At 43.4% G+C, this 18,510-nt stretch overlaps 1 protein-coding gene across 5 annotated transcripts in view; it reads right to left on the bottom strand.

The window, feature by feature from the left end:
- Positions 1-18,510, bottom strand: part of LOC147029530 (parathyroid hormone/parathyroid hormone-related peptide receptor-like) — a 95,123-nt gene that overhangs the window by 23,538 nt on the left and 53,075 nt on the right. For 4 of the 5 annotated variants that reach the window (XM_085872651.1, XM_085872648.1, XM_085872650.1 and 1 more), the window contains 6 exons: positions 18,235-18,391; positions 17,944-18,078; positions 15,403-15,463; positions 7,395-7,464; positions 5,720-5,814; positions 5,499-5,637 (listed from right to left, as the gene is read on the bottom strand). In XM_085872651.1, the coding sequence (XP_085728777.1) occupies positions 5,499-5,637; positions 5,720-5,814; positions 7,395-7,464; positions 15,403-15,463; positions 17,944-18,078; positions 18,235-18,391 (657 nt within the window). The remainder of the gene's footprint in view (positions 1-5,498; positions 5,638-5,719; positions 5,815-7,394; positions 7,465-15,402; positions 15,464-17,943; positions 18,079-18,234; positions 18,392-18,510) is intronic. The other variant, XM_085872652.1, reaches the window with a different exon arrangement.

The raw sequence follows: 18,510 nt of genomic DNA, 5'->3' as shown, positions 1-18,510 counted from the left end.
ACACGAACAGTTTCTTATAAGGAATACATTTTAATGAAAATAAAATAAATATTTACAAAGGACGATAATTCAAAAGGTAATGATAATAATATGAAATAAATAAATCCTACAGTCAAGGCGCCTCCTCACACCACACAGACTCAAACACAGACGACAGGGAAACAAAATAAAAAGAAAACACCTTCCTTTCATCCACTCCTGCACTTAGCTTGGCCCAGAGTTGGTCCCTGTGGAACTTGGAATCGAGGCGCTTCAATTCGCACGTGTAGACACGCGCAAATGGCGCCATCACTTCTCTCGTAGCAGGACAAACGCAAGCCAGGCACTCCGCGAGTGGCACTCAACACCAAGGCTCAGATGTGTCGCTGCTTCGTGCATCGATCGGCCTCACCGACCGGCTACGACATACACGAGGCCCGGGGTCCGTTTCTCACGACTCAAACAAGAGTCTTGCTTCGTGCGTGCGCTCACTCTGAACTCTCCTCCTCCTCTCACGTGTTCTCTCTCTCCCCTCACCTCTCAAAATGTGGCTTGTGCCTCTGCTCTGATCATGGCTCTCCAAAAATGTGCAAGCCCTGAACTCCCAGCTCTGATTCGCTTCTGAATCAACTCTGTCTCGTGCGTTCCTCACACTGACCTCGTGTGTACACACTGCCGATCTCCCGTCCTATACAGGAGTACGAAGCCTCTCACAATGTGCAAGCAACCTGCCTCTCGATCACGCCTATATCCTCCGCCTCCAGGGTGTGGCCTGCTCGCACAAAACCCAGGAAGGCGGGGCTTCTGCCGGCTCGGCACGCCTGCTTGTTCCACCTCATGGTTTTGGTTATAAAGACAAAGGAAAAGTCACACACACATATATATATATATATATATATATATATATATATATATATATATATATATATATATATATATATATATATATATATGTAGTGGGGTATTTATATCCGACACATTTGCAATCTTTCTAGCCAGAAGCAGTCTTGGCATAACTAATTATTGTTTTCTTTGTTTTACAGATAATACTTGAATGTTTTTTTTAATGATGGAGCACTTTAAATGCAATAAGCATGTATATATATATAGTTTTTAATTTTTAATTTTTTTAAATATGCAATGAGCATGCCAATTTCACAAACAAGGTCATCATGACAGACGAGGCACACTTTGATTTGGCAGATTTAACTCCACCAGATTTCTTCCTATGGGGATTTCTGAAGGGGAAAGTTTATAAGGAACATCCAACATCGATCAATGAATTGAAGGCAAACATCACTATAACCATCCGCTCTATTGATCAAGAGACATTGCTTGCAGTAATGAACAATATGATGATCCGCTGGCATGAATGCACGAATTTGAAAGGGGCCCATTTGACTTATGTAATTTTTAAGAAATAAAGAATCAAAATTGATTTTAAAAACGAGAAGTATGTGCCTATGTTGTATCGAAACTTTTTTTTTTTTTTTTTTTTTTTTTGGATACCTTGTCGAGGCTCGTATGAGAGCTAACACACAACTCACAGCAAGGAGGCATGAGACAAGAGGGGTGGGAGTGGAAGGGACAAAACAGTGGGGAACAGACACATTAGGTGAACTGTGGAAGGGAGAGGGATGGGGATGGGACGGGGAACATGGCGAAGAGAAGATGGACATTTCAGGGACTTTCAGGAAGGAAAGCAGGGGAATTGAAGGAAGTGGGCTTGGGTGGATTATCGGGGGTAGAAAAGATCGAGGATTTGGATGGGGGAAGATAAGAGGTGGTGGTGAACAGCTGTTTTGAAAGCCTGGAGGGAAGAATGGGAAAGAATAGAGTGAGGAAGTTTATTCCAAAGGCGGGAAAAAAGAGGAATGAAAGAGTGAAGATGAGCAGTGATTCGTGATTTTGGTAGTTTTACCAGAAGGGGGTTGTTGGCGGACCTTGAGCGCCCTGTGGAAATGTGGTGGGGACAAATCGCAGAGAGAGCAGGGGGGCAAGGCTGGAGAGGAGTCGGTAGAAGACAGAAAGACCACCGACCAACCTGCGGTGATTGAGTGAGAGGCCCAAAGACTCAGCTTCATTGCGGGAGATGCCAATGATCTTAAAAGCCCTGGTTTCGACAGCGTGAAGCCGAGAAAGGTGGGAGGCAGGAGCACCAGCCCAGAGGGGAGAGCAGTACTCCATCAGGCTACGGACAAAAGCTTTGTAAGTGGTCAGGAGCTCAAGAGGGCCGAGGAAGGACTTTGCACGACGGAGGATTCCCAGTCGGCGACTGGCTTTTGAGGCGAGGTTGGAAATGTGACTTTCCCAGGAAAGGTCATGGCAGATAGTGAGACCCAGAAGCTTGAAAGAAAAGACTTCTTCCAGAGGATTGTTGAGAAAGTGGATGGGGGGTTTTCTAAACGGTCCTTTCGAAGAGACATAGTGAGAGTGTGAGATTTGTCTGGATTGAAAGACATGTTCCACGTGTTGGACCAGTTTGTGATTTTATCCAGATCTGCAGTGAGCGAAGAAGCTGCTGCTTGCCGGTCTGAGGGATGACAGATGGTACGGCAGAGGGTGGAGTCGTCGGCAAAGAGAAATAGAGGATTTTCCAGAGAGTCCGAAAGATCATTGATGAAAACCAGAAAAAGAACAGGGCCCAGAACGCTACCTTGAGGAACTCCAGCCTGCACAGGAAGAGGGGATGAAAGAACTCCATTTAGGGCCACACGTTTAGAAACAAAAACGTTATAAGGACAATAAAACAATCATATATAAATGCCCCACACTGTATATACATATATATATATATATATATAGTGTTACGGCTGTGGAAATTCGCAGACCACCATAAAGGGCCTTAGATCAGTTATGACGATAAGTAATTGTGTCGTTAGATTTCCTCACCGTTGTTTAGAGGGCATTTCCGTGTTCACAGGGCTGCGATCCTTTGAGATAGCCGTTTTCTTTCTCTATCATTATTTTGGACCAATCATCCCCCAACAACCAAATCGCCACCACCAACAACGCTCCCAAACAACTACACCAAACCACCACCACCTTCACCCCGTTCACCTCCACAACTCCACACCGCAAACATCGCCTCGCCCCCATTCTCAAACGACGCCCGCCAACAACCAAATCGCCACCACCAACACCCTTTCCAAACCACCACAGCAAACTCCCACCACCTTCACCTTTCTACCGAACGTCGTGCCATGGGTTGTGAATGGGATCGTTTCGAAGAAGAAATCGGATCAGGAATCATTCACGCCCACTTTTTATCCAACCAATGGCTGAGCATCAGGTGGTGTAGCCCCGCCTCCAAACCCACTGTGATCCACAAATTTACATATGCACTCCTCCCCCGGCCTATATAAGCGCGAGCACAATGCAGCTTGCGGCAGTGTCGGTGGGGCAGAGTCGGGAGACGGAGCTTGAAGCAGACGGGGAAAGGCAGATGGGGGGCGATCGACGGAGAGGAAGGAGCTCGGAGCTCAGGTCGAAGTTGAGGGCGAAGAGGGCGAGTTGCTGAGTGGAGGAGGGACACGGAGGAGGGCTCAGAGGCAAACCAGAGGGCTGAGTGAGGACCGCCGCTGGAGAAGGGGGCGTAGTGGAGGCCACAGCCAGGACGAGTTCGCCGGAGCCAGTGCGGTCCAGAGCGTCAACTCGTTGGACGGAGCGTCAGCAATTCCCCGCTCCCTTACCGAGCTCCGCAGTAAGGAAGCGCCGGTAACCCCATCCGTTCCCCTCCCCAACCGTGGTACCGACGGTGAAACACGTGCCTGCGCGGAGAATGCCGGAGAGAGCTCACCGGCCATGCCAGGGGAACGAAGCCAGGCGCAGCTACACTGACATCGTGGCTTGCCCGCCATCACGCCACGAGGGCGCGGGTAAGACCCTTCGGTCTCGTGGACCTGGCCGCTCATCCAGGTTCCACGTACATTTGGTCCACGGACCTGTCTGCCACCCTTGTCTTGGAGGGTGGCTTTTCTTTGCTTTTGTGTAAGTGCATGTGTTGGCGACGTCTTGTAAAGTAAACCTGTTTAAGTAATTGTGTGAATAAATATTCGGTTGTAACTTGGCCTTTGCTTGCTTTCACTGTGTACGTGCATGATTTACTGTATGGCTGTAAATACGTGCCTTGTCTGAGTGTGCAATAAATGTGCTTGTTGAACTGTTCCCCGTTTCGTTGTGTTCTTTCCCTTGCTTGAAAGTTTCATCTTGCATCATGGAAGGAATTGGTAGAATGGTGTAAGCACCCAGTAAATAGAATCATATCCGTCGGGGTCGGCGATAACACCGCTCGGTTATCACTGAAGCACGGAACGGACTGCTTAAGTGGTTCGTGTCCGAGGCCGGCCAGCGGCGAGGTACGATCGCCCGGTTAACTACTCGCGCAGGTACTTAGGTAGGTCGAGTTTGGCGAACAATCCGATCCTGCGCGGGTGGCCGATTGGCACGATTGTGGTGGGGTCGAAAGACCCACCCGTGACTAGCTCCTGGTGGTAGTTCCAAGGAGGGTCACGACTGAATTGTCCGTTCCGGTGGGCGACGCGGTCGCGATTCGAGTTACGTGGCTGATCGCACGCCGGGCGGGCCAGAATTCGTAACAATATATATATTTTTTAATATAGTTAAATCTGCCAAATCAAATATATATATATATATATATATATATATATATATATATATATATATATATACATATATATATATATATATATATATATATATATATATATATATATATATATATATATATATATATCAGATACCAGGAAGACTGCCAGGAAAACCTAATGATGCCTTTTTGTTTTTATAATCAAACACATTCTGAGGTTCAGTCTTTGGAAATTTTTCATCTCACCATCAGCTCTAACGTTTTATGGGACAACTATGTCACCAATCTGCCCTCCAAGGGCATTCTTTTTGCTGGGCTAGATCATTTCTCAACACTCAGGAGCTGCTCACAATGTGCAAGAGATCTCGATTTCACTTGATATGTCTCATATATCTACTAGCTTCTATTCTGTTCACGAAATATTCTATTTTCACAGAGATCAAGGCTCATGGAAGAGCTGAAATTCCATTATTGGAATGTTAATCCTTCTATTGTTTAGCTCCACTGACCCTCAATAGCTGCAAAAAACCCCCAAAAAACAAACAGGAAAACGTATTTGTCAGGATCCATGTACATTCCATGATCGCAATGTTGCATTTCAACGATATCTCACAATGACGTTTACGGATTAAATGCATGAACAACACCTGAAATTTGCATATCTGATTAAAGGGCTAAAATAATTAACATTATGTCTGGTTTTATGTTTCATGATGTTGTGATGTCTTACCAAAGTGTATCTGAACAATGTGTATCCGATGTACAATATGTATCTTACATGATGTTTTGTTTTTCTGAATAATCCATAAAGAACAACTCTTAAGTGTTGACATTGAAAGGATTGCAATACATTGTGAAGATTAAGATGTAATGGCAGCCTCTTGGGCAAGGAGGTATGAATCATGCTCACCATGAAGGAACTGAAGAAGATTTCAAAATACATCCCGATTTTCCACAGCATTGTCGTTCTAAAGTGTTCATATCCAAAACCCACCACATAGTGTGTTCCAAACAGCATCATCAGTGCGAGTGTGGACTTTATAAGCTTCCTGAAATCAAAATGACACTGATTAATGTTGTTATCTTCATTGTGATCAGCAATGTCATCACAAAATGCGATGGGACTTGTACCTATGTCGTTGGGAGGCTTGTTGATGGCCTGCGTTGTTTTGGTTCAGTTTGATCATGATAACCCGTACAATATTTAGCAGCAACAAAAAATTCACCTGCAAAAAAAGATTTTGATAGAAAAGGTTTATACACTTAATTTGTCTAAATACAAAAAGTAGCTTTTTCATTATTTCATCTGCAGGCATCTCAACGTTTGCTGCTTGGTCATGCGTGTTGTCATACGAGAATCTCTCTCTGATCTCCCCCCCCCCCTCCCACTCTCTCGTGCCATTAGGCATATAAGCAAGTGAAAAATTCAAAAATAATTATCAGTTTAAGAAATCTGTTTTCTTGACAAGATTGAGGCTCATGAAAAATCAAGGTGATGGAAGGCATGGCTGAACAGTGGGGCATTAATGAACAAAATGGAAAAGCGGAGTTCGAAAATAGTGGAGGAAAAGCTTTACAGGTTCGAGAATAGGAGAGTTAACACAGCAACCTGCATGGAAGAGGGTTGGTCCAAGGCAAGGTCATCGAGGTCAAAAAATATTTGGGTGAGGATGGAGGTTGTGGAGGAGGGTGGAAGTGGCAATATGAGATGATTGTGCATTCCCTGGTTGAAGCCATGGAGGGAAGTGTGTGATGGAACAGCTTTCGAGGAAGGTGGCTCCACAGATGGGAGAAAAGAGGTACAAAAGAGTGGAGGTGTCCTGTCGGCATGGATTTTTGAAGCTTCACTGGAAGAATAATGTGCATCCTTGATTTGCTGGAGATGGCCAGAGAACTGAGAGAGCAAATTAAGCGAGACGAGAGGAGAGATGGTAAAAAGAGAGAGGCCACCAATCTGTGATGTAAGAGCAATAGGCTTTATGCTTTGGACACATCATGGGAGATGCCAGTGAGAGCTTTAGATTCCACTCTCAGGAGAGAAAGACCTGATGCTGGAATGCCAGCACAAAGTAGAGAACAGTACTCTACTGAGCTATGGACAAAGGCCTTGCATGCTGTGGCTCATTCTGATCTTTCAAGAGAGGATTTGGAAAGACGGAGGATGCACAGTCTATGGCTGGTGAGAGAAACCAGCTTTGCTATATGGTTGGACCAAGAGAGATCATGGCTGATGTTGATGCCTTTATACCCAAGAGACTGAACCTCTTCCAATGGCTGAATGTACAAATAGATAAGTGGGTTTATTTGATGATCCTTCTGGAGCAACGGGGTGACACTGCAAGATATTCTGGGGTTGAAGGACATGTTCCATTTATCAGACCAGCATCTAATCAATACAATTTCTCAGTTCAATCAATATGTTTATCTCCCAGTTTTTTGGATGTGTTTTTTTTTCTTACCATGATCTAAGGTACCTGGTGGAGTGTGTACACACTGTATGCATGACGAGGAGATGAAAAGACATCATTATATTTTCTATGAACTTCAAGAATATTAGCAGAAAATGAACAAAACACAGTGTAGTATGGACTTGAATGGGGGATCCCATCCTCTTTAACGAAGTATTCAGATGGGAACACCAAACAGTCCAATCAGATTTACCTCCTATGAGTTACCATTTCAAATTATAGTTGTGATCATTCATGATAAAGCAACTATTCATCACCCTACCAGAGAAAATACAACTCCCTTCCTGAATGGCATTTTAAATAGTGATTAGTGACAACCCCCCTTTGTGAAAACTTACCACGACTGAGAACAGGATTGGACCTTCATAAATCCATTCATAATTATTGTCGGTTTCCATATCCCAGCACCTACAATCACAGAAACCAAGAACAATAACTGATGTACGAAAGATAATTCAAATTGATGCAATGATAAAAAAGTGAGATCAAACCACAAATTACATGAGTGAAGCATAAGACATTTTGTTTTCAAGCCAGATAATGAGTTGATGAAACAAGCTCAGGACACGATGTGTAGGCCAGCTATAAAATGTGATGCGGTCTTATCCTGGGCTCATGCCAATAATACATTACTATCACATGCGGTATGATCAAGTTAACTTATTGAATGTCCAAACAAAGTTCTCATTGTATAAAAAAAATACTTGGTTTGTCTTACAAGGTTCACGATGGTTAGTAAAAAGTTTCCTGAAAGCAATTTTGTATCAGTATGAAAAAAAAGGGAAGTGATCATACACTGCGATGGTCTAAACTCTAAAGGACTTGCTTGCTGAAACTGTTACAAGAATGGCCGAACACTAATGTAGCTTACAATTTCAGATAACAAATTTATACAACGGAGTATATGCAAGTAAGTTTTTGGAAACTCAATTGAGGTGATTGACTATAAAGAGCATGTATGAATGAATGAACATTAAGAAGAAAACCATGACTGAACTAAAGGTAAATTCTGGATTTATTATCTTCAATGTTGAACTTGTTTACCAGAGAAGTCAAAAAACACATCACCCCACTCAGTCTTGAGAAAAAGGAACATGGGACTTTATTGGAACTTGGAAATTGACTTATTGAAAACAGTTTATTGGAAGAAGAAGAAGAAGAAGAAGAAGAAGAAGAAGAAGAAGAAGAAGAAGAAGAAGAAGAAGAATTTCTAAGTCCCCCCACCCTGAGAGCACGAGTTGCAAGTTTGATTGGTTGAGACGGCATACAACATTGCCCAAATACTGCTAAACTGCAGGTTTTTGGAAGTGCAAACAAGGCGATTTGTATTCTCCAGTGCTCATATGTATAATTCACTTGAAATAAAATAAAGATTTCAAAAGCTGTAGAAAAAAACAAAAACTTCTGAAGTTTCCCGCCGTTGATGCCCCCTCTTTTACACCACCGTATTTAACACGTTGCATCAGTTTTTTCGTGCCTGTTGTTTGTGTCCTTTATGACTTCGCTAAAAACAGGAGGTTTCCTGTTTGGCATGATTTTCAATTTTGTTTGACTGCCAGATAGACAGACCGAAATTTTTTTTTTTTTAATCTCACTCCTCTATGTGAATGCGTGCTCAGAGGACATTCCTGACACTTTGCCAAACTTAGAGCCAAAGTACTGATAAGCTGCAGATTTGTATACCGATTCATGCCCTGATTCATGTTCTACAGTGTTCAAAACATTAAATTCAATTGAAATTCCTTAGTTCCTCAATCATTGACTGATGTCGATCAGACAGAGTGAACCAATTGTGTAACTCCGCTTTGTGCTTTGTGCTTGCGGTAAATATCAAACATATATATACAATAAGTCTTCGCTTAACATTGTTTCGTTAGTCAGTCACTGTTCGATTAGAGAACATACTCATTTAAAGTCGTTTTACTCTAATCTTTCCCAATAAATGTGTGTGTGTGTGTGTGTGCGCGCGTGCGTGCGTGCGTGCGTGTGTGTGTCCTCCATAAACATGAAACCAAGCAGCCTGAAACTTTTCATGCATGCTCAGGGAGCTCCGTGGAAGTGCATGAGTGAAAATTGGGTGTTTGCGTTAATTAAAATCCCTTTTGAAGATAATTAGCAACCTTATTTAATGATACCCTTTATCAGGCGGTCCTCAGCCACCTCATTCTCTGGGGTATTAAGGCCTATCCTGCGTTACCTCAGTGGGGTCTGAAGCCACCATGTTTTTTTGGCCTGCTCAACCATGCCTCGACTTGGAACAGGCTGCAAAGATTTCTTAACGATAAAACGCTCAAAATGTTTTTTTCACTTTCTTTACTGTTATCATCGAATGCCTGATCTTCATACCTTCGAATAGCTGTATTTGTAATGGTCAAGTTGTTAATGTTTAAGTTCGGGCCTAGCTGATGGTAACGTGGGTGGGACCTTGGATATATGCAAGGCCGCACCAGTTTTCTTCTAATAAAGATGTGTAAATTAATTTTTTCATAGAAGTTATGCATTTCACCACATACTTGATGTTATAAGCTGTTAGATTATACAAGGATTGTACATGGATGCTTTAAACATTGTGTTTTACAGCATGGGAAAGGAATTTATCTTGAGAATGTACTCTGTAGCTGGTTTTTGCTTTGAGCGGCCTCGCATTTATTTGAACTTTAAATCAATTTTAACTAGCACTCACACTATGTCTGTCTGAAAGGACCATTTAGAATCCCCCCTTCCCCCCCATCGACTTTCTCAACAATCCTTTGGAAGAAGTCCTTTCATTCAAGCTTCTGGGTCTCACTATCTGCCATGATCTTTCCTGGGAAAGCCACATTTCCAACCTGGCCGCCAAAGCCAGTTGCCGACTGGGAATCCTCTGTTGTGCAAAGTCCTTCCCCAGCCCACCTGAGTTCCTGACCATGTACAAAGCTTTCATCCACAGCCTGATAGAGTACTGCTCTCCCCTCTGGGCTGGTGCTCCTGCCTTTTATTTCACCTTCTCGGCTTCATGCTGTGGAAACCAAGGCATTTCGGATCATTGGCATCTCCCGCAATGAGGCGAAGTCTTTGGGCCTCTCACTCTCTCACCGCAGGCTGTTCGGTGGTCTTTCTGTCTTCCACCGTCTCCTCTCTGGCCTCGCCCCCCCTTCTCTGTCTGCGATATGACCCCACCATATATGTGCAGGGCGCTCAAGGTCCGCCAACAACCCCCTTCTGGTAAAACTACCAAAATCAAGAATCACTGCTCACCTTCACTCTTTCATTCTTCTTTTTCCTGCCTTTGGAATAAACTCCCACACTCTGTTCAATCTCATTCTTCCCTCCAGGCCTTCAAAACAGTTGTTCACCACCACCTTTTATCTTCCCCCATCCAAAAACCTCGATCTTTTCTACCCCCATTAATCCACCCCAAACCACCTCCTTCAAATTCCCTGCTTTCCTTCCTGAAAGTCCCTGTAATGTCCATCTTGTATTCCCCATGTTCCCCACCCCATCCCTCTCCCTTCCACAGATCTCCTAATGTTCCCCACTGTTTTGTCCTTCCCACTCACGTGCCTCTTGTCTCATGCCCCCCTTGCTGTGCGTTGTGTGTTAGCTCTCATATGAGCCTCCACAATGCATACAAAAAAAAGAATTCTGTTTTCACTTTTCATAGTTGCGAAGGTAGCTGAACACTCGATTGCAGCAAGGTTTGTGAAAAATCGAGTGTTTTTTAACGTTTTTACGTCGTATTGTGGATTTATACATAAGGTAACATGAGCTAAGGAGCTTCCTTCCATTTGCTTCCAAGTGACTTCATGACTGTTTAAGTTTTATTCGATTTCTGCTTTCACTTTTGGTATTTGTTAATGTAGATTCAGACTCCATACATGAGGCCATCAGTAAAACCTTTCCATTGATCAATTTCACCCTTGAAGAGGAGAAGAATGGAGCCCTTCCCTTCCCAGACACGCTCGTAACAAAGGATCCCAAAGGAACCTTGAAGGTCACAATATATAGAAAGCCTACACACACCGACCGCTACCTCGACTTCGATTCCTGTCATCCATTGGCGCACAAAAGATCAGTAGTACGCACCCTTTCGAAAAGAGCAAGTGAGATACCATCCACCCATCGAAGACAAGATGAGAGCAGTCAACCATCTTCTGAAGGTTTTGAGGGCTAACGGTTACCCAGACAGCTTGCTACCAAAAAGGAGAACGATTTGATATGGCCTACACAACAGACTGGGACCGGAAGAACAACCCAGGGGTTTTTGTGTTCTTCCTTTTATACCGGGTGTATCGCAGAGGATTTGCATGGGATTGAAAATGGCAGGAGTGAGGGTAAGTTTAAAACCGGTCTTCACTCTCAAGAAAGCCCTTATGAGGGTAAAGGACAAGTCACCGAGGAAGAACAAAGCAGGGGTGGTGTATGCAATACCCTGTGGTTGTGGAGCCGAGTATGTGGGAGAGACAGGTAGGACCTTAGGCCAGTGTATCGCTGAACACCGCAAGGCCGTTGAGTGCAATTATCCCAACAGGTCTGTAATTGCCAAACATGGGCTCAAGGCAGGACACACACCTTTATGGGATAGGGTTAGCATTTTGGGCTCAATCCCAAACGGGATCAGAAGACGGATTCTGGAGACTTGGCACACAGAGGAAACAGCCACATTGACCATGCAGGAGGTGGTGGATTTAACCTTTTGCGTTTGGACCTCTCTTGCATAAACGCACTGGGGAATCCCGGACATTGCATGGGGATTCCACTTAGTACTTACCCTGCTGTTAAATGAGAGCTAGCCCACCCCCAACCTCACCTAAACCTCCCTTCCCCCACCTCTTTACCACACGTGGCAACGTTTGCCATTCCAATGATCCTGTTATGAATTAACTTTTTTTTTACATGCATTTAACAGCACGCTTGATGACACCCGATCGTGTTTATTTACAATGAGACTTACCGATTATTTTCTCATGTTATCTGAAATTTTGTTTGTGTAATCTAATTGGTTATATATATATATACATACACACATACTCGTAAACTGAACCGACACTTCGGGCAAATGAATAGTTGAAAATATACATTAAAAATTACGGTTCATTTCAGTGCAGCAACAATCAGGAGGAAAATGATTGAATTTTTTAGCACAGGCTTCACTAAACCTTGGTAAATCATTCAGACTAAGGGCTAAAATGTGCACCAGCTTAAATTCGAACTTAAATGTGAAGGCAAGAAATTTTTTTTGACATAAAGCAAACAAAACAAAAATATGGGGAAGAGAAGACAAAGGAAACTGCTTCCGGTGCAGCAGATAACTGCAAAATACCCCTAGAATACTTTGGTTTGTGATGCAAGCATGAAATTTGGCACAAATACTCTCTTTGGTCTACTGTGTTAAAAAATGGCGCTGGCCACGAAAAAAAATCAAATCGAAAAAAAAATCCAAACCGAATCAGTACCCTCTCACAGTGGGAGATGGCGACCGAGAGATACTGGAGAAGTTTGTCATACTGATGTATGACAGGTCCAGCACTGCTGCCACTGTGGACGAGGCCAGGCTTGACGTGTTTGCCAGAAAGCGGAGGCCTTACGAGGCCATTCCACCAACCAGAGCAGCTCTGCTCCAACACACCAGACCTGCTGCCTACCAGGCTGGTTGTATGTGGGCCCAGGCAACCCAATGTCAGCCAGAAGCAGAGAGCCCTGCTGACTGGGGATGGCAGTGGTTTGGTGAAGAATGGCAGGTCTTCTGGACAGCCAACTCTCCCATTTCTCAAAGTTGCCAACAATTGACCAAATGCGGCTGTAAATCAGGCTGTCGTGGGAGGTGCAAGTGCTGCAGACTGGGTCTGAGCTGCACAACACTATGCAGTTGCAGGTGTGAGGTCTAATAGCTTTTCACCTCTTTGAGTGGAGGGGGTGTTTTTTTTATTATTATTTTATTTTCTTCTCAGGAAGAGAAGCCTGGTAGAAATGCTGCATGAGCATGACCTCAGCATCTCCGATGATGACTAACCGTCCATGGATGATTTTCCCTTTACAAAATGGGAAGAATTTTTCTGTCCATATCTGAACCATATCTGTCAAGTTAGTAAACCTTAAAAAAAAATCTTGCTTTTGTTCCAAACGCTAGTTCGTGAACAATGGTTTATAGCTATTGTGGCAGCCATCTTGGACTCCCACCTTTGTTTGATCAGTATGCATGGGAAATAGGAATCGAAAGCCATGTCCACCAAATTAGTTGATCCCAAAAACCTGGGTTAGGTTTCGATCCAAAAATTATGAGTCTATGTCAATTATTTCCTGAAATATGAGCATTGTTTTGGTTTTGCGGTAGACATCTTGGATGCCATCTTTGTTACAACCATGCTGTGAGGTGTTACATTACGAAAAATAATAATGCTAAAATCTTAGACACAAAAAAAACTTTGGTTTACACCCTTAATGTTGTGTTTTGTTTCAAATATTTAGCTGCAGAAGAGGAGTTTTCTGTGCATATGGCGACCATCTTGAAAAATGGTCGCCATCTTGGAATTTTGCATGGCCAGCACCTTTTTTGAAAAAAGTGGACCTCAAAGAGTATTTGTGCCAAATTTCATGCTTGCATTACAAACCGAAGTATTTTTGCAGTTATCTGCTGCACTATTCAAGCACAGAGTCCCAGCAGCATAAACCACCGATTCACTCCATCACATGGCAGGCCGAATCAAGTCAACGAGCACAAAGAACCTCAGCAGCATAAACCACTGATTCACTCCATCACATGGCAGGCTGAATCAAGTCAACGAGCACAAAGAACATCAGCAGCATAAACCACCGATTCACTGCACCGCACTGCAGGCCAAATCAAGCTCACGAACACAAATAGCTTCAGCAGCACAAACCACCGATTCACTGCACCGCACCATGGACCGAATCAAATCCATGAGCACAAAGAGCCTCAGCAGCACAAACCGCCAATTCACTCCATGGACCAGGGGCCGAATCAAGCCCACAAGCAAAAAGAACCTCAGCAGCACAAACGATCGATTCACTCCACTGCACCATAGGCCAAATCAAGTCCGCAAGCACAAAGAGTCCCAGCAATGCAGACGATCATCTAAGGGTGCCGCCACACCACAGAACAGGGCCCGCAGCATCCGCTAGTATGGAAGGGGCAGGCGGCTATGCCGCAATTCTTAACCGTAGTGCAAGGCATAAGCAATGATCATAAAGAAGGATACTGAGTGTGAGCATCTTGGACTGGTAGTCGAAGGTGAGTACATCACCGCAGATCTTTTGCTCGAGGAACATCAGGCAGGAAATGTGCCTGTCAAAGCACTATGAGCATCCAGTCGCCAACGCACTAAGACAATGCTCAAGTCAAAAGTGCCCACCCAGCAGAATCATCACAGCGATTGGTTCACGGAGACAAAAAAAAAAATTCTCTATCCAGACCTTGTTTCACCCATTCGGCCACTTGTATATCTAAGCAGCCAGCAATGAATAAGCCAAAGGATGGGCCCTGCACTGTCAAAATCAAAATCAAAATCACCTGAAGCATGGGTTGAACAGGCAGATATCTCAGCTCTTGCACCTCAACCTATGCAGCAAGCATACTCTCTTGAACTGCCAATGAATGCAGTCTCCCGCAATTCACACTCAAAGCAGCCGCTCCCAATGAACAGCACAAAATCCATAGCAATGTCACACAGTTTACAGTTGGACCAGTGTAGTTAGTCAAATAACCAATCTATATCCAAAAATATGCAATGACTCATCCCCAATGTGGAGGTAGGATGGGGAGGTTTTCAGAGAATATTACTCTCAAACTTTACACGTGATTGCAGTAATATCCATCTTGTGGAACCCCTGTCCAACGAGCAGCCTGGTACTTTTGCAGAGAGGAAACCACCCACAATTACTGTCCCAGTCATTATATATCAATGAGTTCTCATGCAGGATAACCAATCAAAATAACCTCGATTGAGCTTTTCACTCAGAGCCAGCTGTAGCCGTTAGTACTTCAAAAACAGATTTATGTAATTTCCCATCCGCTCTGTCTCTAATGAGCTCAACTGGTTTATGGGGAGAAAAGACAAAATAGAAAAAAATACTTGGGGAAGAAGACGAAGACAGGATTATATAACACAAGACAACATGGCAAAATCTTTTCAAAGTTCAATAAACAATCATGAACTTAACTTTAAGGAGAATAGAATGTACATTCCACAATGATGCACCCCAAAGCTCAATAAAAATGGAAACTCTTGGTGCAGAACCATCAGGGAAGCAGGTGCAATGCTGGCTGCTTGTGACGTGCACAAGCCTGCATGTACAAATTACATCAACACATGGTGAGTGTGTTTGGCTGAGATTTTGCTGTCTTACCGAGAGTCTGCTATGGTTGCTCGCACCACTGCCCAGGAGAACACGAACACTAGTGGCAGAACTACAGACACAATAGTCGTTCAAAAGGCAGGATGACATGATAACTTAAGTTGCACAAGAACAGATGCAAACAGTAAGCTTTACCCCAATAACATCTTCATTCATTGTTTTACAACAGAGTATATGGTAATATGCACTTATCCAATATTTAAGGTTTATACATTGATGCAAAATTATTAATCTGACGTAACGTCAAGTGAATAAATGAGGTGATGAGCCATCTATCCTGGGTTTGAATCTCGGCCCAGCTACAAACTGTCATCCTGGTGTTTCACAGGTACAGGGAGACATCAATGCATGTTTTGTCCCTCGGATGGATGTGAAACTGGGCATCCTGTCTGCCAGAATTAGGCGGTGCATGTTAAAGATCCCACAGAGACCTTCATGAAGATTAGGCGAGATATCTGTGGCATCGGTGCCAAATTACCCGCACAATTCCTTACTCGCATCCCGTGCTGTCGGTCTCCGTTTAATTCGTCCCTTGGTTCTGCTATTGTCATTTCCCCCCTTTTCTTCGTGCTGTTCCCTTTGTTATGTTGCATCCTGATCCGTTCTGTGTTCCAGCTCTTCCACGAGCCTTGACTGTATACATTTTTTTCTTTCCAAATCCCTGCCCTAACTGGCAGGGGCCACTGCATCAGTGGCATAGCCATACTTCCAGAAATGATGCAACCAGCAGCCACAGGCTGCATACGAAATGAACGAATATAAATATGTTTGAGTAATGGGAATAAGAAGTTGTGAGATTTTGCAATAAATAAGTAAATATAAAGCTTGAAAACTCATCGTACAGAAAATATAAAAAGTAGTGAGTGGGGTTTCAGGCAGAAATAAGAGCCAAGTAGCTTATAGGATGAATCAGTTTAAGTCAGAGTAAGTATTGCAGAGAAGGGTGATTATGTCATTTTTGGAATATTGTTTAACATACAAGTATCTGTTGCCACTCCGTCTGAAAAGTTTCACTCCCACTTTCGAGATATTTTCTTTTGGCTTGGAATTACAAAACCTAATGTGGATGTGTGCAGTTAAAGTGTGAGATAAATACTCTGAAGTTTTAGGATTGCAAATTAAATTTCAGATCGCATGAGCCAGTATTCTTTTAAAAGTGCAGGGGTACTGACAGAAGTCAGATCTTCAAGATAAGGAACTGTAAATTGAAGCCTAAATTGGTGCATACCATCACTGATCGTAACTTCATTGAGTTGTTATGTGATAGCAATCGGTATCAATTGACAGCTCAACCAATGCTGTTCAGGGAGGGGCAAGATCCCACTGTCTAAGATTTGCTGATCTCTAACGGACGAGAATATGTTTCATGGTCAGTGACCGACTTAGAAAGAGTGAGCATGCTGCGATCATGTAAATTTAAGTGATATACTATACCTGCCCAAATGAAATGCAGAAAACTAACCACTTGCATACAAATAAAAATGGGCATCTCCCATGATGAGGTCGAAGAACAAGACCTGTTGCTCTCACGTCGCAGACAGATCAGTGGCCTGTCTGTTTTTTTTTGTTTTTTTTTTAATCACCTCCCCTGGTCTCGCTACCTCTGCTCTCTCATTCCTCCAAGCCTGCCCAGCTCCTCTTAGGATGCATGCATGCTTCCAGTAACACCCTCCTGATTAAACTGCCAAAATCTAGGTTATCTGGCCACCTCCACTCCGCTTTTCTCCTTTTTGTGGAAGTCCCATCTGGAGGTGGTTCAATCCCAATCTTCCCTCCAGAGCTTCAATCAAGGAGTGCAACAGCACATCACGTCCTCCCCATTAACCCTACCTACCCGAACCCTCTTCATCTTGCAGGTTAATCTCCTCCCCTCCTCTCTCCCCTATTTTCCTGTTTACTCATTACCTTGCTTGTATCCAACTGTGGCCCACTGCCCACGGTCACTACATTGTTTTTCGACCTTCTATCACTTGCTCTTCCATGAGCATTGATTTGGTGTACAATAGAAAATCAACTAGCAATGGCATATAAATTATAAATTGGCAACAAGTAAAAGAGTAGGAAATGGAAGAGCATGATGAAAAAATTAAGGAAGGATTAAAAAATAATAAAAAAGATGTAACAATTTGCTATACCAGTATTTGCTTTTGAAAATAAAAAGGCAAATGGTTTCGATAAGGAATCAAACAGAAGGTTCCGTCCAACCTTTGTCAATACCTAGAATATATTATCCACAGGGTGTCTTAAAAGTCTGGACTCATTGGGAAATGTAGGCTTTATATTCTTATAGTTAAGCACATTTCTAACGTCGGTTATATTTTTTTTCAGGAATTAACATACCACGAAGGGTCACTACAGCCATCAAGAGAAGGTGGAACTGTTGCTGTTGCATGTTTCCAGAAGAGGCCAGAGGAAGGCATGCGAGTTATTTCATGAAAAACATTCCAAGAAGCCAAAGGCAACTCTACGATCCGTTGGGAAAGTGTTGCAGCGATTAAAAGATACTGCAAGTGTTGCTGATAGAACTCGTACCGGTCGTCTTTGCTCCTCTACAGATGAAACGCATAATGAAAATGTTCTCGACTTCTGTGGGGTGGTTATACCAGTTCTTCCCTAAGAGTCCAGACTTCTGAGACACCATACGCAACACAAATCTGTGTCTGTCTTCTGGGATAAAAATAAATCAACATGCATAATCATTCCCAAGGACCATCAGTGATTAAGTTTAAAAATTGTTCAAGACTGAGTGAGTAGATATACATGACTGTGTCTGTGTCTCTATATCTGTCTCTGTCTCTGTCTCTGTGTCTCTCTCTCTCTCACCCCAGCCGATGACTGTGAAGAACCAGAGGAAGCACTGCCGCCGGGAATAGAAGGTGAGGAAGATGAGGCTGTGCAGATACAACCCCTCGACCAGCATCCAGAAATAATTTGTGGCGAGGAAGTACAGGAACATAAACATACATGTTTTGCATTTCATCTGAAAGAAAGACAAATGAGTGGGGAGCAGCAGAAAATAAGTATAAAGTAGAAAATAAGAGAGAGTGCACACTATTATGATCCATCCACTGGGACCATACTCTGTGCAGAGCGTTGGTG

Source organism: Eptatretus burgeri, chromosome 3 (genome assembly GCF_056783735.1).
Source record: "Eptatretus burgeri isolate ZD-2024b chromosome 3, Ebu_testis_v1, whole genome shotgun sequence".
Taxonomy (NCBI): domain Eukaryota; kingdom Metazoa; phylum Chordata; class Myxini; order Myxiniformes; family Myxinidae; genus Eptatretus; species Eptatretus burgeri.
This window is presented reverse-complemented; position numbering and strand designations above follow the sequence as displayed.